Here is a 23,388-nt window from a genome sequence, read left to right as displayed (position 1 = left end):
ACTGAGGGAAGGTTGTTGATGACAGTTGCTAAAAATTAAAACAAACTTGGGTTATATAAACTTCCCTCTCCACCTGTAGATTTGTATATATGTTGTTGTGTGAGTAATGCTGAGAAGTCTTGGGACTGTCTAGCTGTACAAAAGTCAACAGGATTTAAGAGGTGAAGATGAATGTAGATGAAGTATCTCTGGCTACACAGTTTTTGCGCTTTCTATCGATGTATTCTTTGCAAATTTTAGCTTTGACTTACTTGTCCTTAACAGCGACCTGCAGTGGATGAAGTTCTTCGAGAGGGTCACATCAGCCTGTCCGGTCTGCAGTTGCGTGCTCACGCAATGTTTTCAGCGGAAGGTCTGCCTCTTGGAAGTGATACTTTAGAATATGCATGGCTGATAGATGTACAGGCTGGAAGTCTTACTGCCAAAGTTACGGCACCACAGGTACCATCTAGAAACTATTCGCTTTGAAGTGTTACCTTTCTTCTTTCTTGTGAGATGGATTTTGGAAAGCACATCATTTCAGCTGAATTTGGATGCATCTGGGCCTTAAGTAGCCTTAATTTTACAGTTTGAAAATCTAACCTTTTCTACAAATGGATAGGAGATGCCAAATGAGCTGGATCTGATACTTATCTTAAATCTAGGTGTAACAGGGTGGCTAGTGTTATATGAGAATTTGAAGGGGTGGTGGTAACAGATCATGAACAAATCAGTAGTGAATACTGTTGTTGCTACATGTAAACACTTGTATGTTACATCCATGTATGTTAATTTACTGTAATACTGATTAGAAAGGCAACTACAGTATCTACATGCACTTTAAGTGGTTTAATCGCAGAATAAATAATGTTTTTCTATAAATAGAGCAGGTGTTTTGGATGGCTTCAGCCATAAACTAGGAGGTAACGTGACGAAGAGGAGAAAGGAAAATCTATTCAAAAGGTTCGAGTATGAGATGACTTAGTTAAGTTGTCTGTGACTTCCTCTGGGGTTACTTTTGTTTTATGATGCTGACTTCTGGAAATGCGGGTTTGTTACCCCTGCTGGTTAACTCCGGGAAGGACAAATTAAGTACCCAGTTGTGATTGCAGTCTGAAAGGCAATTTGATATCCCTCGGATGTAAGGTTCTTGGAGATAGATAGGCATTTGCATATAGGGATGCTGCCAGCAATAAGGATATCAGGTTGAGCATCTGGCAAGAATTTAGCTTGCAGATAAAGTTCTGGCTTTCCATAGAAAGCTATGCACAAAGTCACATTTTAAAGTAGGAGACAACTGAGATAATTTGCGGGAGTGTAGTATGGGCAGGCCTCAGCAGGAGAGTAGCTGGTAGCTCAGTCATGCTGCTCACTGCTAAATTCTGATGCTTGGTCCCACTAGAACATAGTTTGCTTTCACAGTGTTGGATTTTCTTAGGTCAGTCTTAGCACTAACTCCTTTCAGTTTTGCCATTTACGTTACTTTTATGTTTCCAGATATAATAATGGCTGCAAGTATACAATGGGCAGATCACTTTGATTTATTTCTGGTGTGGGCTGCCAGATCTTTAAAACAGGTTGCTTTGTCAGTGTATTCTGAGACATGAGAAAAGTACATAAATTCTATTTAGTAGTTACTGTTTTGTTATTTATTTGTTTTTAAGGGTTTTTTTTAAGACACTTCTACATCCTTTTACTCCTCTAAAAATTGGCATTATTTTTAGGATTAAACACGTATTTCATTAGGAGACTTCTGCAGCAAATAAAGTCAAAATAAGGCATACAGGCAATTTCAGTAAATCTAAAAAATAGACTCCATATACATTTTCATGCTACATATACAGACTTTTGTGGTGGTATTTCCCAAAATGCTACCACTGATTTAGCTAAGCTATAGTATTTACTCCACTGCTCTATGCTTCAAAATTAAACCTAGTTGATTCAAAGTACTCTAAGGTTAGACAACATTTCTAAATGCTTCATACAACTTAAGGATTTTTTTCCCCTACAAAGTCATTCTCAATTATATGCTTCATACAGGATTTTTATTTTATTTTATTTTTTTGTTGTCAGCACTGCTATGGAGCAGAACTTGAATTTGCTGTTTCAGGATCATTGGCTTTCTTCCTCCCATAGTGTCATGTACTGCAAGAATTTGTGAAGGGACAACACTAAAGGGAGGAGGAGAGATTTTGTGCAGGGCAGTCATAGCTATATTAAATTCCATTTAAATTACTGCTGATTTTAAGTGCCCTTTCCTTTGGCTAGCCAAAGAAAACCCATTTCCCTCTCATAATAGAGACAGATAGTCATGAATCATTTCCTTTATGAATGAGCTAACTATATAAAAGATTTAAATCAACAATAGGCTAATTACTAGGTCCAGCGAGATTCAGCAGTATTCTGTTTAGCCAGTTTCCTCCTATGCTTTCTAAATGTAACTTTGTAACTTATATACAAGGAAGTCCGACATTTAAATTATGAATGGTCATAGACTATTTCGAGGTAATTTTTTAAGGTAAAATAAGGGAAGCTCTGTCTTTACAATGAAGTTCTCAGTTGACTGTAACAGCAAAAGCTGTTTCTTTATATTAAGAAATCACTTAGAAAATTATTTAGTCACAGTGTTATCCGTGAAAAACTACAGAGACTTGCATGTTGTGGCACATGCAAAAATAAAAATCAATCTTGAGTAACAGGAAATAGGCTATGTGTAAGCAAGGTAATGCAGCCAGATTGTTATGGTGGGGTCTTTTGTTTTTTTTTTGTACTCCTGCTTACCTCCCAACCTTTGGTGATGTTCTTTCAGTACTCTGTTGAATACCGAAAGTTCATTTTGTGTACTTACTATTAGACAACGTGTTGTTATTTGCTTACAGCTTGCGTGTCTTCTGGAATGGGGTCAGACCTTTGTATTTCATGTAGTGTGCCGGGAGTTTGAACTGGAAAGGCCAAAATCTGTAATAATATGCCAGCATGGAATTGATCGTCGGTTTTGTGACTCTAAGGTAACCTTTCATCCGCCTTAATTGCTCCCTATAATTGCACAGGTTGTTTGGAACAGTTTAGAAATCCAGCCTTGAAGTTATCAAGACACATGGAGTATGTAGTCAGGTTGGATCTTCCATTTGATAAATCATAGCTAATTACGTTTTATAAAGAAAAGCAATTCTCTCTGGATTTTCCTGTGGATATGCACAATGTTTTTGTGCTCTATGAATTATTTCGAGAAACATTATCCACAGAAGTCATGCCTAGTTTCTCACCTCTACTGTGACAGTTAAGAGCCAAAGGGCATAGTCCAGTGTCCCTTAAGAGACAAAGGTCATGCTTCCCCTCGTACTCCTGGCTCATTTCCATGGTACTTTTTCATCCTGTATCCTCTGTTGATGAAACAGTGCTTTGGTGGGAGACTTAAGGTGGCAGTTTGTAGCTTCCATAGACCATTTTTAAAAATTTTTTTCTTTTTTTTAAACATGGGACTCTTACTTAATCATCATGTCATTATGGATTCTGCTTTTGCTGCTTGTCTCTTGGACTCCATGTGCATGGTTACTTGAAGACCGAAGGAGGCTCGCCATATATTAAGTATGATTCCTGGATTTCATCTCTCAACATCCTCTTTGTTTTGTTCCAGTGATGTTCTCTATTAGCAGACTTGATTTGTCATTTGCTGGTGGAAGCCAGGAGAGTCAATTGGGTCCCCTGATGTTGCTGGACAGAAGAATCAAACATGCACTAGTGAAAATGAACCTCATCACAGAAACACCCCATCTCATACTCATGTTGATAGTGTAGAATAAGTAATTTTTTATTGCTCTAGTTTTAGGCCTCTGTTAAACAGAACATAAATAAAAGGATAAGCACAAATTAAACTAAAACTCCTAATGTACATTTAAATCTTTTTTTTTTTTCTTCCCTTTTTCTTCAGATGAACTGTGTCCCTGGGCCATGCCCAACATCTGATGACTTAAAGTACACTATGACACGCTTAGCCATGGATGGAGCGGATCTGTATGTGGTAGAACATGGCTGTGCCACCAATATAAAGGTAAAAATATTTCTTTTAACAGCAGTTAAAATACTTCTTTGTCAATAGAGTTCTTTGTATTTTTTGATAGAATAGCTACCTGAATTTATTGTGTGCTTACATGCAATGGACTAAGCAGAATTTCTGAAACTTTAAGTGATAAAAGGTTGGCTTGGACTGGGCCAGGAGTAGGTCAATTTGGCTTCTGCTTAGTAATTCCATTAATGATCTTGGAAAATGGTAAGTAGGAGTGGATGTCTGCCAAAATAATAGTAGAAGCTGCAAGATTAGTGTAAAAAATTTAAGAAAACGCTGGGCAATATAAATCTCAGTGTCTGTACCTGAGAGCTAATAAGAACTTGTGCTGTAAGTTAGTAACTCAACCACTGGAAATGACCGATATGGATTGTGTACAAGTCCATGCTTGATAACTCATGATCGTCTTATGTGATCCTGTTTGAATTAAGCTGTTTGAATTAAGATGTATCTTTGGTAGAGATGGGAGAAGTGTTAGTGCCACTGCATGACTGAATCGAGAATACTGCATGGTGTATCCTCTGTTTAAAAAAAGATGTGCAGAGAAGAGCTGATATTCTCTCCATTATTCTACCATACAAGAGAAAACTGGAATAATTTACTCAATGTAGCAAAATATAAGTTAAGAGACAATTGAGTTACGGTAACAACAGAAAAGGAGAAAAGTTCTATGCTGGTATAAGTGACTGGTAGTTGTGCTGTCCATTAATAAATTCAGTTTTAAAAGGTAGACTTAACATGTAAGGTTTTGGGCACAGCTTCACATTATGAACAAGAATCTTAACTGAAGGAGAGTGGTGATTATTTTAGACGTTCTTTAATGACGTGGTATCTTGTCATTTGAATGGCTTGCTACCTTGTGGCGGTAAAAAAAATACGTTTGAGTCTCCAAATTCTTTTGAGTCCAATATTAAAAAGCACCATCACAAATATTAACTGTGTTTGCAGGCATGAATATGAATGGCAGTATTTTCAAAGGCAGCTTAATAACCTCTGAACAACTCTAGAAAATTATATCCTGAATGTGTTTCATTTGAACTTTTAAAAAAAAAAAAGGTTTCCAGTACTCCTTTATAGTCTGTGACAGAGATGAGAAGAAGTAATTTAATATTAACCCTGTGGGTAGCTCTTCCATGGCCGGGTTCTTTTTCAGCTTTCCTTCTTTTCCTTGTGAAAAGTTTGAAAACTTGATCTGAAATTTCAGGTACTTCACGGTGACTTTTTGGAGAGGACTCAAGCTGTGCAGGAAGCTTGGTCCAATGCCTTCAGATTATTTGAAGTTTGAAGACTAAGCATGTGTGGCAGGGCTATGTCATCTTTTATTAGTGTACACCAGTGTCGGGGAGGATCGATACTGTATGGGCAGGTGGGTTAGTTGTACAGTGACCAGTTTCCACAGCTAAGTGCGGGGGTAAAGGAAGAACTTCTGGTTCCTCTTTGAAGAGGGTTGGCCCCTGCAGGTACTGTGCTTTTCATAGGAAAGGGGCAGCCTCGCGTTTGGTTCAGCAAAACTACTGGAGTTACGCCAATACAAGAAACAGAGTGTGATCGTACAGGGCTACTGTAACACAATTCATATAAATCTCGGTTAAGGTTTAGGATCTGGAATTTCTTGAGTTTTGCAGTGTTTAGCATGGTTGTCTCACTGAGGTATTTATTCATTGTAGAGTTAATACAGCTTTGTATTCAAAGTATATAATCGATAGTCTAAGGACATAGAATGATATATATCGTATCAAATCATATATCTGATTTTGAAAATTTCAGATTTCTCGGTTTTTAGATGAAGAATTTATAGTGAAGAATTTAATAATGATTTAAATTTTTTAAAGGTTCATTACAACATCTGTCCAAAGTTGACCTTTCTTTTTTGATCCTTTTACAAAAGGAGACTCCTAAGTAGAGATTTTATTTTTGTTATTTAAAAACTGGCTGAAACTAATTTCTATGCTTGCCTTCTTTTGTGTGTGTGTACGCATGCTTGCATATAAAACCGGTTCTCTGTCTTTCTTGGAGAGAATAGTTTACTGAGATCTTTCAGGAATGTAGTAGGTGGTGTGTCAACTGGTTTAAGGCTACCCTTTCTTTGCTTCACTCATGACTAATCAGAGCTCATGTTTTAAATCATGTTTTTAGATGGGTGCTATACGTATTGCAAACTGCAACCTCCACAACCAGTCTGTTGGAGAAGGTATAAGTGCTGCTGTTCAAGACTTTCAACTGAGACAATATGTTGAGCAGGTGAACAACTGCAGAACTGGTCTTCAGCCGATACTAAGGAGGGCATATTGGCTGGAAGCTGGCTCTGTCAACTTGGGGCTCATCACTGCTGACATCGCTTTAGCTGCAGATCATCCTTCTAAACACGAAGTGCAGAGACATTTCTTAGAAACGCATGATAACAGAACTAAGAGGTAAGAGATACGATTGAAGGAGATGCATTTAAGTTTTTTGGGGGGTGTAAGTTAATACATTCATCTAAAGATGGAACTTTGTTTTTTGCTTACATAGATTACAATTTCTTGTAATTTTTTATGAATGCTTAGCTGTGGGGTTGGTGGTTTGAATGTGCTCAGACTATACAAAATCGCGTGATTTTTGGCAAAACTTACTTTTCCCTCTGCTTTCCCTTATTCCCCAAAATGAAGATCAGGGAGAGTAGGGAATTGAATTTGTCCTTTGTTCTCAGGCTGGACTGAAAACAGGCCTTAGAGTCCTGAGCCAGCTGATGAGCAGCTGTGAATAAGATGCCTGGTGTAATTGTGATTTGTGTGTCTCCCCGAAGAGCAATTACCTCTGGCATAAGCAACATACACCACTGTGGAGTGTGTTTGCAGTGCTTGCCTCTGTGCAACTATTAGTGTGTGTTGTGGCAGGTGGACATAATCTATGCCTGAGCACGGTTGCTTGAGCACTGCATATACATTTGTGATTTGCTCCTTTCTGGAGCTAATCCTTCATTTTATGTCTGACATCTGTGTTTCAGATAGAAATCTTTCTTACTCATTTCATGCTAGGTGAAATAGGAGCTCACATACAAGAGAAGGATATCTTTTAATCTTGTTTTCACTAAATTTAAATGTACTAAGGCTGATGTGGTCATGTTTTTGTTTTGTTTTCTGTTTTTCTGCCTTTGTATAGATTGTGGTTTTTGTGGCCTGATGATAACTTGAGGAATAAGAGAAGCAAGAACAAGTGTGGCTGTCTTGGTGGTTGTCGATTCTTCGGTGGCACGTTAACAGGACTAGATTTTTTCAAACTTGAGGAACTGACACCTTCAAGCAGCTCTGCTTTCTCAAGCACAAGTGCAGAATCTGATATGTTTTATGGGCAGTCTTTACTGCAACCAGGAGAATGGATCATTACCAAGGAGATTCCAAAAATTTTAGATGGTGAGAATGCATTGTACTGTAATTTTACTCTGTTTTGCCCAGAAGTATAATTTCTTAACTCCACATGAGTATTTATAGTCTTTCTAATTCTGGTTAATGAGTAGTACTTGTTGCGCTCTTGTGCAAGGGGTCTTGTAGTGGCATGGGACCTTCTGAGAGCAGACAGTAGCTTGACAGTAGTGAGCAAGCTTTCATATGCCGGATTCTTGCATTAACATGCAACTCCTTTCTAGTAAAAAGAAGCTTTTTGACTTGCATCTGTTCTAGTTATATAGAAAGCAGTCTGCCAAGACAATTTGATGTTTTGCTGCTGTGACTTTATTCATTTTTGTTAGTACAACATGCTAGTATGTGTATGCATTTCAAAACTAGGGCTTTTATTTGATAACGGTTTTTATTTCAGTGGGCAGGGAAGAGACCATTGCAGTTGTGTTATCAGATGTTCAATTTCTCTTTTCTGTTTCTGATCCTAGGTAAAGCAAATGGTGTAAAACGAAAAGATTGGGATTGCAGATCTGTGGGTATAGAAATAGAAAGAAAAGCACAACATCTAAGCCTACAAGTGCCATTGCGCTCCCATAGCTCCTCATCGTCTTCGGAGGAAACAAGCAGTTCTAGTGCTGCACTCCCCTTGCTTGCAGGTGAGAAGGACAGCCCGTCGTCAACTACTGAGGATCACTTGGGACAGAAGGAGTTCTTGTCTGGTGCAAAAAGGGAAGATGGTCATGGAAGGTTAGTACTCTCTGTCCAGGTAGAAGTATAATTCGACTCTGGAACACGTTATGACAGAAAAAACCCTTATATTTAACAATTTAGAAAGGGTTGGTTATTTTCTAATGGTACTGCTGAAATGCATTTCCTAGTTTGAATGCATATATGGATCCCTAATAGGGGATGATTATCTGGGTAGAAAATCCAGCGTGTTAGACAACAGCACTTTCCGTTAATGTTCATTTTTACATCCTCTATATGTAGACAAGTGGACTAACAAGTGGCAGAATTTAGTACGTAATCAGCATTATGAAAATAATTGCTATGCTAATAGAAGCATTTGGCAGCTCCTATAATGTAAAAAGAGAAGCATTAATAATAAAATAAGCAAATGAACCTTTAATTTTTATTTCCAGTGTTGCAGTTGAGGGTGCAGAGGGCAGCCCTGCATCCCCTGGCAACCAGGAGAGGCCTGTTGGTCAGTCTCCCCTGAGGTCTCCACTGAAACGGCAAGCGTCCGTGTGCTCCACTCGGCTCGGGAGCACCAAGAGCCTCACGGCAGCCTTCTACGGAGACAAGCAGCCTGTTCCAGTTGGGGTGCAGTTCAGCAGCGATGTGTCTCGCAGTGATGAGAATGTCTTGGACTCCCCAAAGCAGAGGAGGAGCTTTGGTTCTTTTCCGTATACTCCATCTGCAGATTCAAACTCATTTCACCAGTATCGCTCAATGGATTCCAGTATGTCAATGGCTGATAGTGAAGCTTATTTTTCTGCAGCAGAAGAGTTTGAGCCGATAAGTAGTGACGAAGGTCCAGGAACCTATCCAGGCAGGAAGAAGAGAAAAAAGCAAGCTCAGAAAATTGAATATAGTAGAGGGTCTATTTATCACAGTGTGGAAGGGCCCTTAACAAGCACAATCCATGGAGAAATTAGTCAAGATGTTAAAACGTTGCCAATTAAGACTCATCCTTCACAGGCTTCATTTGTTTCGGCTCTGGGAGGAGAAGATGAGCATGTTGAGAACATGTATGTCATGGAATCTGAGAAGACTGTGGAAAGTGGGCAAATAACTTCCCAGCAGCCTGTAATGGCATGTTACCAAAATTATCTTACACAGTTCCAGGTGATCAACTGGTCAGTAAAGCATCCGACTAACAAAAGAACTTCAAAATCCTCATTACATCGCCCTTTAGACCTTGACACACCAACGAGTGAAGAAAGTTCGTCATCTTTTGAGCAACTTTCTGTCCCAACTTTTAAGGTATGGAAGATGGAGGAAGAAGGAGTAGAGAAAGGAATAAGAATTCAAAACAAGTTAAAATCGCTTAGTACACCTGTTGTGTAAATAAAGCTGTAAGAAACTTGAAACTTCTTTGCTTTTAGTTCAGGAATACCTTGGCTTTCTGACTTCAGATCATGGGCTGTGTGGCTGGGAGGTTGTGGAAAAGAAAAGGTGTGGTCAAGATGTATGTTCTGAATTGTCATTATTGCACATAAAAATGCTACCTGAATGCTAGCTGAATGATATGCAGCTGAAAGATATTTATGTGGGTTTTGTTTAAAATATATGTTTCACAGAACTTCCGTAGCAGTACATCTAATGCTGATAAAGTATAATCTAGGCTGTAAATGCTTTACTTCAAAGTAAAGTTGAAACACATAGGTTTAGCAAATGATTTTTGTAAATGTTTGGGCTTTTTTTTTTTCCCCTCATGATTTATGTGATATGAGCATACATGCTTAAGGAAGGAGCTGAAATGAAATATACGAAAAATAATGGAAATGACTTGATAGAAAATAGGTGTCTAAGCTCTGGAATTTAATTCCAAAAATTAAAAGCTTTGCAGCAAAAGCTTTATGTTCATGCAAGCATTTTGTAGATTAGTATTTGGAATCTTCTTTTTAAAGCAATTAGTCACTATTTATCTATGTAAAAGCTTCGTAATCTAATCTCTCAAGTAATTTAAAAAAAATAAACCCAGGAGTTTCTGTATACTATATTGGAGAATCTGCATATGAGGGATTGTTTAAGAAAAAAACTGTAAGGAGAATCTTTATTTGAAGATTGCTTGGGTATTTCTTTCATATATAGAAGGAATGTAATACATTTCTTTGCACTTTTATCTTAGATTGTTAAACAGGGTCTCACAGCTAATTCATTACTGGACAGAGGCATGCAGCTTACAGGATCAACATCTAAGTAAGTTGAATGCTGCGTAACATTATTAGCATATTTTTTAAGAGTAGGGTTTTCCTGACACTCTTGTTAAATATTTTGGCTCTTGCTAGCCCTTCCAAAATTTGATTTGTAGCAGTGGTTTTCAGTACAGATCTATTTTAGAATAGAGTATTCTCTTATAAAATATTTGGTTTTGGTCAAAAGGAAAGTACACCGTGAAAGCATTAAATGATTTCATCGTACAGTTTCAAGATTATGAATTGCAACTTAATTTAAATTCATTTGGCAGGTGCTTATGGGAAGCGTCCATTGCATTGCCAAAAGCTGAACTTGAATTTAGGGAAGGGCCTTGCCCTGGGATTATATTTGTGTGCTTTCTAAGCTGTGTGGTAGAAGCAACCTGCCATAATATGCATTTTATGAAGAATTAAAATGATAGCAGGACACTTTTGTATTTCTTGTACAAACCTAAATAATTAATATGTATTTGACTTGTTTAGTACACCTTATACTCCTTTGGAAAAGAAATCTGCAGAAAATACAGATGATGAAACAATAACAGAAGAATGGACGTTGGATCACCCTGTCTTCCAGACACGGACAACGGCAATAGTAGAAGTAAAAGGAACTGTAGATGTAGTTCTGACTCCTCTTGTAGCAGAGGCACTGGATAGGTAATTAATTTTACTTTTATTACTGCAGTGTTAATTGATCATGCTAAAAATTGTCTAAAATCAAAGCTGTTTTGTTCAGCAAAGGTTTAGGTACAAGGATTGAATAGCGTGACTGATGGAACAGTAGGGCCTTGTACCCAGTGAATGTAATTCTGCATTTCCTGTGAAGAAGCTAGAACAATGTTATGCTGACCTGGGAAGTGCCCTTTTTGTCTGTCAGGGCTTAATTTTTCCTCTCTGTAGTGTTAATTAAACATTATTGATGGTGTGTCATGTGAAAATGGTCTGTTGTGGGCTTGTTTCATCTCACAGGTATATAGAAGCGATGGTGCATTGTACTAGCTCTCGGCACCCAGCAGCAATCGTTGATGATCTGCACTGCAAAGTTCTTCGAGATGCTGTACAGAACAGCAAAACAAGCTTCTCAGAAAATGTAAGAAAGGGAACAAGAAAAATGCACAAAGATTTGAGAGAATATTTTTCTATATTTTACATAGAAAAAGTTGTAATTGAATTCAGTGTTTTTGAGATATGGTAGCTAAATGCTATATTCATTTGGAATACATATTTATTTTTATTTTGTGCTTAATATTTATTTTTTATTGCGTGCATTTTTATAATCAGCTGTTATATACTGTCCTTCAGTGACCAGAAATCTATCTTACAGGATTGAAGTGAAGTTTTTCTGTTTTGGGCGGTCTAGTCAGTAGCTAACAGTAATTTGCTTGAGATCATACATTCTGTTCTTAGAAATAACTGATATTCTTATGTATTGTATTCATATCAGCAATACATCATTTATTATTTTACGGTAGTTAGGGAGATAGTCTCTGTGAGGTAGAGGAAGGTTCAAACTAAGCTGTGAAAGTGCATGTGTTTTCTTTGCAGTTCCTCTGATACCTTAAAAAATTTATTTAGCTTGAAAAGAATTGTATGGTAGTTCTACCGAATTAGGAGTTTTTTCTGTCCAAGTTAATGACCGTATCAATATTTTATAATTTCTTAGACTTCACAGTGTAATGGACACTAATTATTTACTTCATAATAAGTTGTTCTATATAACTTATATAAGTAGAACTCAAACTTTCAGCTGAAATCTGGTCGTTAGAAAGTTTATTGCAGAATGGCATTGCTATCCTTACGGACCTAAATCTACCATATCTGTAAGTGCTACAGTCCTCGTTCTAGAAATCATGGTATTGTGCTTTAAATGAAGTCAGAATCTCTTGCTGCTTCAGTGCTAATAAAGTATCCTGTTACTCTTTAGCTTAGCAGTTCTGAGTTTCAGTGAGAATAAATAATTTTTTTTCCCTCCCTCCAAGTTATCTTCAAAGCAGGATATTAGAGGAACAAAAATAGACACTACCACTACAGGAACAACAAACCAGGGACCAGCACAGACCAATCTCTCACTTAAGCAAGATAATGTGACAATTAAAGGTCTTCAGGCCAACGTTACTGTACCAAAGGTAACAACTTTTTGTTTAGCTTATTAGTAGACACGTGCCTCACAAATTAGCCTTATTTTGCATCCCTGTTAGTTCCCCAAAAGCTTAAGTGAAGCTATGTATTAGTGCTAGATAGCTAATGTTTTGAACTGGCTAGACTATTTTGGAGCTGCTCAATTTTATTATGGCATGTGTGCAAGTTTAAATAACAACCACTATAGGGATAACTGATTGCCATAAAAGTTAATGTTTTTACATCTTCTAGGTGTGAAGGTTTTAGCTTTTATTTTTTCATTTTACTGAGAAGACAAGACTGTATCAGAAATCAGTGATGTATACTTAATGTAACATGTTTTTCTAAATTTCTTTACTCTTTGGGGGAATTTTACATGTAGGTGAACCTGTGTTTACTACAAGCATCTGTTGATGAATCCCCAGGGGTTTCTTCTGGCAAAACCGTGACTCATGTTTCATTAGTCGCTTTGTGTTTCGATAGGATTGCCACTCAAGTTCGTATGAATAGGTAAGAATAATACATATCACTATTTGTGGTTCTTTCTTGTTAAGTTAGTCAAAAGACTTACAGTGATGCCAATTTTTTGCAGTTCTGAAGAGTATTTGAAAAAGTTGTCATGACTGAGTTAAGCAATAAAATGTGTCTTCTGTGTTTTATAAATTAACATCTAATATCTAATTAGAATTGCAGTTTCCCTTCCACAATAATTTTGGAACTTCAGTTTTAACTCTTTCTTGCTTATATTTCATGCAGGATAAAATTAATTTTTTCAGTATTTTTCTACCAAAGCATATGTATCTTCTGTCTTACAAAGAATTCCTTTTAACACTGCTATGCCAGTGTCACTTAAAATTTTAAACAAAAATAGTGAAATTAAATATGTCTATCTGGGATTTGCTTAATTGTTTTTCCTCCCTTATATTCAAAGGGGTATAGTTGAGGAGACTTCAAACAATGCAGAAACTGGGAGGAATTCAGTCACATTTGATCGTTACATACAAACCAGTAAAATGCAGCCTCAGTCTTCCGGCTCACTGAGATCCAATGCTGGAGCAGAAAAAGGAAAAGAAATTGCTGCTAAATTGAACATCCATCGTGTTCATGGACAACTTAGAGGCCTTGATACAACAGGTAAGCCTTTTTTTAAATTGTGGAAATGTCAGTTTTCATAGAAGCAAGTGGTTATAGTTGGCCTTGATCTTGTAGTTGGTTGTGGGTTTTTTTATCAACGCAGATTAAAAGACACTTGAACCTGGAGATTTTGCAGAAGTTTAGGATAGTTACTCTGAATTATTTTCTGTTATTCTATTAAAGTACTAGATTTAAATGTAGGCAGAATGAAAACTATCAAGACAAACTTCTAAGCAGTTTGTGTGGCAGATGGGTTGCATTGTGAATATTGACATGCACTGGCAAAATTTCAGGCCCGGGCTCCCTTCCTCCCAATTGATCTCTTTTCAGCTACTGTTTTTTGTCACCTGATGCAGGGAATGAATTATGCTTATTTGCTTTCTTACTACTTTCTGACAATTTCAGGATAGGTATAATGTGCCTGTTGTACTGGCAATTTCAGCATGACAAGCTGTAGATTCTTAACTATAGCGACCATAAAACTGAAAATGAGATATACCCAATTGTCTTCCTTCTTATGTTAAGGAAATTCCTTCAAGAGGCTATGAATTAAATTCAACTGCTATAACTCCTGATCCTGGAGAGGCTAACCTGGAAAAGATGACCAAAAGTAGAGGCAGTTTTTGTTAAAACTGATTCAATTTTGATGGAATCTATACCAGTTAGTGACATGTTTTACTCTGTCCCATAAAGAATAGGAATCTTTAGGACATGAGGAAGTGCTCTGTGAAACAAGTATGATTAAAAAACACACAGTAAACAAAAACAAAAAAACCCTCCACTGCTGTGCAAAGATGAGTGAGCAAAGGGAATTGGAGGAAAGCAAAAGGAATAAGAGAACATTAAAATGGTTAACTTCATTTTTACTTAGTTATAGGTAGAATATTAGCAGTAGTGTCCTGTGTTAGGTATGCTGCAGACATTCAAGAAGGCCAAGTAATTTTTGAATTCTAACCAAGAAAACTCATCATCTTCTATTTAAAAGGTTTGAGAAATGTCTTTCTAGGGATCTTAGCATTTCACATATACTTCAAAAGTGATTGCAGTTACAAGTTGAGGGCAGAGAGTAAGGATTGGAAGGGATATGAATTGACTCAGTGTAGTTTGTTTCCCCAGATATTTGACATTTAGCTCTGTGTGTGAATTAATAAGCAATAGGTATAAAATTATTTAAAATGTTCTTTCACAAATGTCACTAGAAGAAAGGATTTATATTTAAGCTACATCCTAACATCAAGGAAATCAAGGTGGCATAGTACCCTTCAGGATCTTGGGCAGCAAAGATCATAATGAATTAAAAACTGCTTGAGTCTGTATTTTCCTAGGAATCAGTGAGACTTAGTGCTTTACATCCTCCCAACACAGACATAGACATGCTTCCAACCAAGAAGCAGTCTTTGAATTAAAATTAGAACTTTATTTCTAAATATCCTTCAAGTATGCTATAGTTAATACCGAGTGAGTTTCTACTAAAACATATTATCCAAGAGCACTGTCAGTATCTCTGTCATTTGTTGCTATTAAACCTTAGGTATTTATTAGGAATGGTGTTGGTTTTTTTGTAAAGTAGTTTCAGGCCAATTGCCAGTTTCAGATAAAAATCTGAAGAGCTTGTTTGTACACATGTCTTTGGAACCATGAATCTACAAAAAGACAAAGAAGGCAGATGTGTTAGGATTGGGAGTGTCTTGAAGCTTTAACTTCGTGTTGCTTGGTCCATGTTTTTCCAAACTTGAAAATTACCCTGCCCATATTAACATACCAGGAGGAAGGTTTTTAGACTTTATAAACTATGCTTCTTTTTGTCTTGCTTGTACTTCAATTTCCTCCCTCCCTTCCCTCCCTTCCCTCCCTTCCCTCCCTTCCCTCCCTTCCCTCCCTTCCCTCCCTTCCCTCCCTTCCCTCCCTTCCCTCCCTTCCCTCCCTTCCCTCCCTTCCCTCCCTCCCTTCCCGTCCCCCTCTGCCACCCCGTTTGAGGAATGCTATAGGGGCAACACTCCCAAAACACTGTAAACTTCAGAGAGCTATTGGCATATGTGAAGTTCTTTTCATTTTGTAACGAAGTGGTAAATATGTTTGTTTTCACAGATATTGGAACTTGTGCAATAACAGCTATTCCTTTTGGGAAATCAAAAGTTCTTTTTACTTTGGAAGAGTTGGATGAGTTTGCTTTTGTGGATGAAACAGATCAACAAGCTGTTCCAGACGTAACTCGAATTGGTCCTAGTCAAGAGAAGTGGGGTTGGATAATGTTTGAGTGTGGAATTGAAAATTTAACTATAAAAGGTAAGGCTTATGTAGGCTTTATATTATTTTGTTTTATGAAACTGCTAACAATTCTGTTGCTAGGTCTTCTGGTTTAGCAATTATGCGATTAGAAATTGCTGCATATAGGTGATAATAGTACACGTCTATCGTAAATAAATTATATCACATAGTAGATTATACAGTAAATGAACTTTTAATAATCAATACCACTTATAACAGTATATGAAATAATTCTATATAAACCGGTTTCAGCAGTTTCTGAACTTAAAGTGAAGGTAGAAATTGATGCTTTCACTGATCTTTTAAATGACCTTGCAGTCGTACCCACAGTAAGTGTCTGCATGTATGGCGAGAGTTTTGCTTTGGACGGGGGGGGAAAGCTAGCTTGAAAAAGAAAAAAAAAACAGTGTATTTGTATTTTCTGTCACCCAAGTTACTCTTTTTAGGGAATAGTGTTTAAAAACAGTCTTCATGTTTTTATCTACTTCAGTCTTCATGTTTTTATCTATCTTCATGTCTTTATCTACTTGGAATAAGCTATCAGAAGCTCTAAAACTAGCTGTTAAATTGTTGTATAAAAATTGTACTCATAAATTGTTGTGTAAAATGGTAAGACACCTTGTTTAACCAAAATTGTATGTATTTCTCCTCTTAAGTGCATCTCTTTTCAATGGGACATTACTTATAGAAGTTTATGCATGGCAAACATTTACAGTCTTGGTGTGTGTGCTTTTATAGGAGGAAGACAATCCGGAGCAGTATTATATAATACGTTTGGAGTCATGGGTAAATCAAGAGATACAGAGAGAGGTGGATTGCTTGCATCAAATAACTCTTCAGATTCTCCAACTGGTAGTGGTTATAATACTGATGTGTCTGACGATAACCTTCCTTGTGATAGAATAAGTCCCTCTTCAGATATTAATGGAAATTCAGTTTCAGATGAGCAGGTGTGTACATACTGTGGAGAAATGATTGGTCTTGGGTTGTTTTTTTTGAAAGCGATAAGCATTCATAATAAAAAATTGACAATTTGAGAGATGTCTTGTTGTGCCAACTGAATTCATACTGTCTGCTTGCACGCTGAACTTCCAGCTTTCTGCAAGGTCTTGGGAGAGTTGGTGGACAGCATTAGTGTATTTTTCTTTGCCTAAATGCATCGGAAACTATTTCTTATGAACAGTGCGCTGTATGGTATATTAGTACCTTTCAGTGTAATCATTTTGGAAAACAACTTCACTTTTGACTTTGTGTTTCCTTTTTTAAGGACGAAGGGGTTGAATCTGATGATCTGAAAAAAGATATACCCTTGATGCCTCCTCCCCCTGACTCTTGCAGTATGAAGCTAACAATCAAAGAAATTTGGTTTAGTTTTGCAGCCCCTACCAATGTGCGCTCTCCAGCCCATATATTTTCAAGGTATAATTTTACCTGATTTAAAAGAAAGAAAATGACAATTCTGCTTTGTTAAATTGCAGTTGTATTTGGTAGATTCTGAATGTAATTTCAATAATTTTTAAAGTTTCTCTGAAAATGAAAATTTTGGATTTTACATATATCACAGTAACTCTTGCTTCAATTTTTTATTGTCGTCATTTATATGGAAGTGTTGCTAGAAAATTTTTAGTTAGATATGACTAAAAGAAGAAATGAAAGATAAGGAAATACTCCAACAACCAACAAAAAACTTCCAGTGAGACTGAAATGTATGAAGGAGAAGGGCAGGGGAGGGTATTTGTTTTGAGTAGGAGAGATGCTAGAGAAGAGAACCACTCAGTGCTTTTGGTATTCAACCCATGATCTTACTGCCATTGCACTATAAAGTTCAAGATAAATCTTTCTGAGATACTTTTTCATATTGTGTTTGTAGAACAAGCTAAATATTCTTATCTGTCAGTAGTTTAAGCTCAGTATGTAGCTATAAATTAGAAATTCGTGGTTTTCCTCATATTCTTGCCTCAGCCCTTCAGCAAAAGTCTTTCATGACGTATTGTGTAACAGTTAATGTGAGGTTCAGTCAGTGATGAGAATTTCAAACTCTATGATTTCAGTGTATTCAGGGAATACAAATGGGAAAAGGAAGGAATCATGAGTGTGTGAGCGTGTAAAATAAAACCTGCCTTAGGTACTTTTTGCCAATTTTCATTTTCTGGGCAATAAGCCTGTGTTTGTTACTTTGGAACATTGTTCTGTCATATTCCACCTATTCGAATGTAATTCATAATAGCATTAGAAAATCTTGCTAATTGCTGCTGCGGAACGTGAATACCTAATTCTTTTCATTTTTCTCAATAGGCAGCTGAACCTCCTGAGTACTGCAACGCCTGCAGTTGGTGCTTGGCTTGTTCCCATTGATCAAGTGAAATCGTCATTAAATAAACTAGAAACTGAAGGAACCCTGCGAATCTGTGCTGTTATGGGTTGCATTATGACAGAAGCGTTAGAGGTAAATGACCTTTATAAAATCAATAGGCATATCAAAATAGAGCAGTGTAATATGTAATATATATTTGTTTGGGATTCTGGATATTTTCACTGGCAAACTGATAGCACCTCTTATGAGCCTTTACTTCTAGACTTTGTCACAAGAACTCACTACCTGTGCTTTTTGTACAGAATCTAAATTTCAGTGGAAAAAAATTCAGCTGTTATTAGTGAGGAAGTCTTGCGCTTCTTACAGGCGTGCATCTCCAGGTAAAATAACTGGAGATTCTGCCTTTTGAAAGGGAAGAGTAAGAAATATGGCTGTAGCGTCTGGTATATTTTAGGAAATATGAAAATGTGTTGAATCATTAAATATTCAGGGTATCTTTCAGGAGAAAATGTGAATTTCTATGCTCCTGCAGTGTATTGAATCATTGTGTTGATTGGACCTGCTTGTTAGAGGAAGGAGGGACAAGCATAGCGAGGGTGAAACATTCTAGCAAGAAATGCAAAATAGACCATTTTTTTATTGAAAACTAGGATTGGTAGAGCTTTTAAGACAAATTGGGCGTTGCTGTGATTTGCTAAGGAGCTTTCTTGCGTGCAGGCAGTTTTCTGCTGTTCGTTTTCTTAGCACCATCTAGTGGGAAGATTCTGAGGTGATACCCGTTGTTGAGATCCTGCCTTGCTTTGTAAGATTGACGAGCTTAGTGTCAGGACAGTTTTCTGCTGTACCTAAAAATCTTCCCTTGTAGCAGCCTCTTATTGCTATCTCCCTTCCTATTTCTTTTCCTACCCTTTGTCTAGCATTAAACCAAATTAGAGAAGTGCCTGGTTTTTCTTTAGCTAGGAATAAATGGTTTCTTTGAAAATCACAGCTGTGCATACATGTCTATTAGTCCAGAGGTAACTTTACAAAATCTGCGATTTGAATCCAGCCTTCTGTTATATTACATCATATAGATAAATAAGCATCAAGTATGATTTTTCACATACCACTATTTAAAATAAGGTAGGTATCCATGTGGGAAATCTTTGTTGCAGAAGTTCAAAATGGGGTGAGAAGGTTGTGATATCATAGGTGAAATCTTGTAGTTCATGCACGTGTTCTATTTGCAAGTATGTTCATATGTGAAAAATTGTTACATTTTAATCTAGAATAAAAGTGTGCACTTTCCTCTGAGAAGCAAGTACAACAGGCTTACCAAAGTGGCTCGTTTCTTGCAAGAAAATCCTTCTTGTTTACTGTGTAATATATTGCACCATTACCTTCATCAAGCAAATTACTCCATTATTGAGGATGCCACCATGGTGAGTTACCCTGTAAAAATGGAAATAATTCAGTGTGTTAGTTTCAGATGTACCAATTCTAATGTCTTAGATTAGGTAACAGTTTAGGGAAAGTTAACAAACAAGAAAATATAACCCAAACTCGTATCTATCCCTAAGTTGATAAGTAGATGTGGCTTCTCTCATTTCATTTTCTTTCAGATCTGCTGTTTTTGTTGTGGCCTGTGTACATGCATAGTTTTTATTGAGCTATTTTATTAGTAAATATATGAGAAATCATAAACCAAAAAGGCATGTCTTTAAAATTGTTAGTGGCCTTTTTACCAGTTTCATTTTTCTTAAAAGAGACAGCAAAGTAGTAAAAAATTGCATCTGCAGTTTTAAAATTGAATAAATTTCAATTATAAGGCAAGTGCATGCACTGATGAGCTTATTCCAAATTCTCTCCTTCAGAACTAGTTTTCATGTCTTTCAGAAATACTTGGATAATGCAGACAGTTTAAGAAAAGAGCTAGAATTGTCGAAACTTCAAGGCTTAAGAATCTAATCTTTTTTCTTGGTGGCTTTAGAATGTAAATGTCTAGATTGTAGTGGTAAATAATTGTTTGAATAAACATATTAGGCATAAGGAGGAGTGTTTGTTCCTGATTTTGTGTCATTTTCATAATCCAATTTCACGGCTGTCAGATTTAAACACTACGTTTTTTAACATATTCAGCTGAGAGCCCAGTGATCAGAAATAGCACAATTTGTGGCAGAAATAGCACTGTTTCATTTGTGGTCAAAATAAGAAGCTTTTTTTTCTTTAGCACAGTTCAGTGATGTAATCAAAACAATCTCTATTTTTTGCCTCAAATTTATGTTTTTAAAATACTGCTTACTGGAAAAAAACTGATCTTTTTAATTTCAGTTCTGTTTCTACAGTCAATCTAGTGCTGTTGTGAATTTTAGTCCGTAGTTCAGAGCCTTATAATTACTTACGTACTTTTAGTTTCATATTTAATAAACCTGTTTCCGGTTGTTTATTTTTGGTCCCTTGGGCTAGATCCTCAGGTCATGTAAATGAATGTATTTACTGTGTTCAGCGAAGCTATAATTTTCATCTGTAGGCACCATGGCTTCTTGTATCTGAATGGACGTTGTGTGGTGCCAGCTTGTTTCTGTCATAAGCCTCTTGAGCACAAAGAGTTCTGACTTTTTTTGTTTTCCCTATGCTGTAATATGCATTTTTAATTTGTTTTTCTTTTTTTAAGAGTGATGGCCTTCCTGCCTTAGTAACCTTAAAGAAAGGTCTAGTTGCCTTAGCAAGGCAATGGATGAAGTTCATTGTGGTGACCCCAGCTTTTAAAGGAGTCAGCTTACACAGACCAGCTCAGCCAGTGAAATTGCAGACAAATGCTTGCCACGAGCATGAGGATGGACTTGGATTAGACAACGGAGGGGGTCTTCAGAGTGACACAAGCGCTGATGGAGCAGAGTTTGAATTTGATGCAGGTATTTTTGTGTTCTTCTGTCGCCATAAAAATTCATAGGGACGAGTAGCTCCTCTCAGAGTATTTGTATCTTCTTTAGTTTTAATGTTTGAATACATTATATTCTTCTTTTTTAGAATCATCAAACTGCTTTTTTAGAATCATCTTCATTTTGAAGCAGCTGCTGACAATGATAATTATAGTATTATAATAATTCTTACTTGTTTGGGGAAATAAAAAGTAGGACACTTCTCTTTCTTCACATGCTTTGTCTTGTTATTTACTGCACAAAATACATTGACTTAATTATTTGCTAGCTTGCAATTAGGATTTTGTTGTGCAGCTTCTGACCTTAGTTAAGAATGGTAACATGCAATTCTATGAATTTCTCCCAGGTATAGTTTCAAACGTGCCTTCTTATTTGTTCTTTGTGAAGACATATTTTCATAAAAATTTTTTTTCCTCATTTTTACTACTTCAAATGAGGTAGATTTCTGTTGCCAGCTTACACATTGCCAATTTAACATAAGCTACTGATTGAGCTTTGTGTTTGATACAGAGCTGACTTAAGTAAGAACCACAGAAAGGAAGGCCATAAATAAGTACCTGCTGTTGGAGCACTCTTTTTTTGCTGTCTTGAATTGACTTAGGTTTTTTGTGTTTGTAGCATCTATATACAGTGTTACTGTTCTCAGAAATACAATGTTTATGTTTTTCTTTTCTCAAGTAAGAATTATGTAACATTGAGGAAAAAATAATTTTAAAAAATCAGGAGGAGAATCTGCTTTTGGTTAAAAGCCTGGCAGCAGTTATCAGCTTAAAGACAGCAAAAACAAAGATGTTTGTCTGTGAAACTTGTATGTAATCGTACAGTATGATGGAAATTTTTGCCCCCTTCTCTGAAATATCTACTTTGGTTGAGCAAAAACAGACTATTAGAACCAGTGAAGTATTTTATTTTTTTTTGCCCTGTGTATATTCTTCTATTTTTCACCAAGAATTTTGGACGTGGCAATTTTGCTGCCTTGTATAGATTTACTTATAGATGGAATTCATGCAAATGCAAGTATCTTAATTCAAAAAATGTTCAGCCATGCCAGAGTCAACAAAAGAAAGTGAAATTTCGCAACTTCCCTTTCATCTGTAGCACAGAGCAACAGTTGTATAACTTTAAAAGGACAAAAAGATTTGTACTTGGATTATTAAGCAAAATCCAGTAGGGCCATGTCTGAGGTTGTCTTATTCGTCTTAAAATTCCCTTGAATTCCCTAGACAGCTGTGTGTAGGTGTGTGTCAGAATTTGGAAGTTCATGACTGCTTGTAAATAAATGTACCTAATAATAGATAATCTTGTTTCCCCATATATATATAAAAATGAGAAAAATGATTTGCTTGGTTCCAGCTACTGTCAGTGAGCATACAATGCTCCTGGAAGGAACAGCTAATCGCCCTCCACCTGCTGGTGGCTCTTCTGGGCCTGTAACTGGTGCTGAGATCATGAGGAAATTATCCAAGACTCACACTCACAGTGATTCTGTTCTGAAAATAAAGGTAAGTTTTTAGTGCCATGCGTGAGGGGAAAGTGTTTTGTAGCTGGCCTGTTTAGAAGCAATTCTGTAGACTGCAGATGAATAAATGCTTGTCTAAAAAGCAACTGTAACTACCTATAACTGTAACACATGGAAGGTATGCTCCTTACCTTATACAAGTGATGCTCGATCAGTTGGCCTATATTCTACATCTGTTTATTGTTTTTTTTTGCCCATTAACTTCAGAGCCACGCTTAAAAACAATATATATGTGCATCATTTAAGGATGTACATTAACTTTTCTGGCTTTTAATCTATTATTTAAGCAGAAATGAGGATTTAACTATCATTATACAAAATACAAGATAGACAAAGCTCTCCAATAATTTTTATTAAAATTAGTGTGGTTTTTTTATTGCACAAGTTGTTCAGAAAACTGCAAGATTTTATTTTTATCTCTACTTTCTGAACAGAAAGAGTCTGTGAATGTTTGTGGGTTTTGGGGGGTTTGGTTTGGTTTTGTGTGTTGGTTTTGGGCTTTTTGTTTGGGTTTTTTTGTGGGTTTTGGGGGCTTTTTGGTTTTGTGGTTTTGTTTTTATTTTTTAAGTCATTTGTTGTCTTCTGTATGTATGTTAGGCAGCTTGGTGCCTTGTACTGATTCCTTTTCAGCTGTGATTTTTCACAGAATGATTGAGTTTGAAAGGGACCTCTCTAGGTCACCTTGTCCAACCCCCAGCTCAAGCAGGGCTACCTAGAGCCAGTTGCCCAGGGTTATGTCCAGATGGCTTTTTAGTATCTCTGAGGATGGAG

The 23,388-nt window shown here is 36.7% G+C and overlaps 1 protein-coding gene across 16 annotated transcripts in view; it reads left to right on the top strand.

The window, feature by feature from the left end:
* Positions 1–23,388, top strand: part of BLTP1 (bridge-like lipid transfer protein family member 1) — a 129,229-nt gene that overhangs the window by 47,284 nt on the left and 58,557 nt on the right. For 15 of the 16 annotated variants that reach the window (XR_012673628.1, XM_075150228.1, XM_075150229.1 and 12 more), the window contains 20 exons: positions 265–441; positions 2,859–2,987; positions 3,911–4,030; positions 6,182–6,459; positions 7,187–7,437; positions 7,911–8,169; positions 8,565–9,408; positions 10,277–10,347; positions 10,827–11,000; positions 11,313–11,433; positions 12,323–12,469; positions 12,844–12,971; positions 13,393–13,595; positions 15,684–15,881; positions 16,602–16,813; positions 17,131–17,282; positions 18,159–18,309; positions 19,446–19,598; positions 20,831–21,071; positions 22,452–22,600. Coding sequence is in view for 15 of the 16 variants with exons in the window: in XM_075150228.1 (XP_075006329.1) it covers positions 265–441; positions 2,859–2,987; positions 3,911–4,030; positions 6,182–6,459; positions 7,187–7,437; positions 7,911–8,169; positions 8,565–9,408; positions 10,277–10,347; positions 10,827–11,000; positions 11,313–11,433; positions 12,323–12,469; positions 12,844–12,971; positions 13,393–13,595; positions 15,684–15,881; positions 16,602–16,813; positions 17,131–17,282; positions 18,159–18,309; positions 19,446–19,598; positions 20,831–21,071; positions 22,452–22,600 (4,158 nt within the window). In the remaining variant the exon portion in view is untranslated. Of the gene's footprint in view, positions 1–264; positions 442–2,858; positions 2,988–3,910; positions 4,031–5,285; positions 5,412–6,181; positions 6,460–7,186; positions 7,438–7,910; positions 8,170–8,564; positions 9,409–10,276; positions 10,348–10,826; positions 11,001–11,312; positions 11,434–12,322; positions 12,470–12,843; positions 12,972–13,392; positions 13,596–15,683; positions 15,882–16,601; positions 16,814–17,130; positions 17,283–18,158; positions 18,310–19,445; positions 19,599–20,830; positions 21,072–22,451; positions 22,601–23,388 lie in introns of those variants that run through there. The other variant, XM_075150240.1, reaches the window with a different exon arrangement.

The sequence above is a fragment of the Calonectris borealis genome, chromosome 4, assembly GCF_964195595.1.
Source record: "Calonectris borealis chromosome 4, bCalBor7.hap1.2, whole genome shotgun sequence".
In the NCBI taxonomy this organism is placed as follows: domain Eukaryota; kingdom Metazoa; phylum Chordata; class Aves; order Procellariiformes; family Procellariidae; genus Calonectris; species Calonectris borealis.
This window is presented reverse-complemented; position numbering and strand designations above follow the sequence as displayed.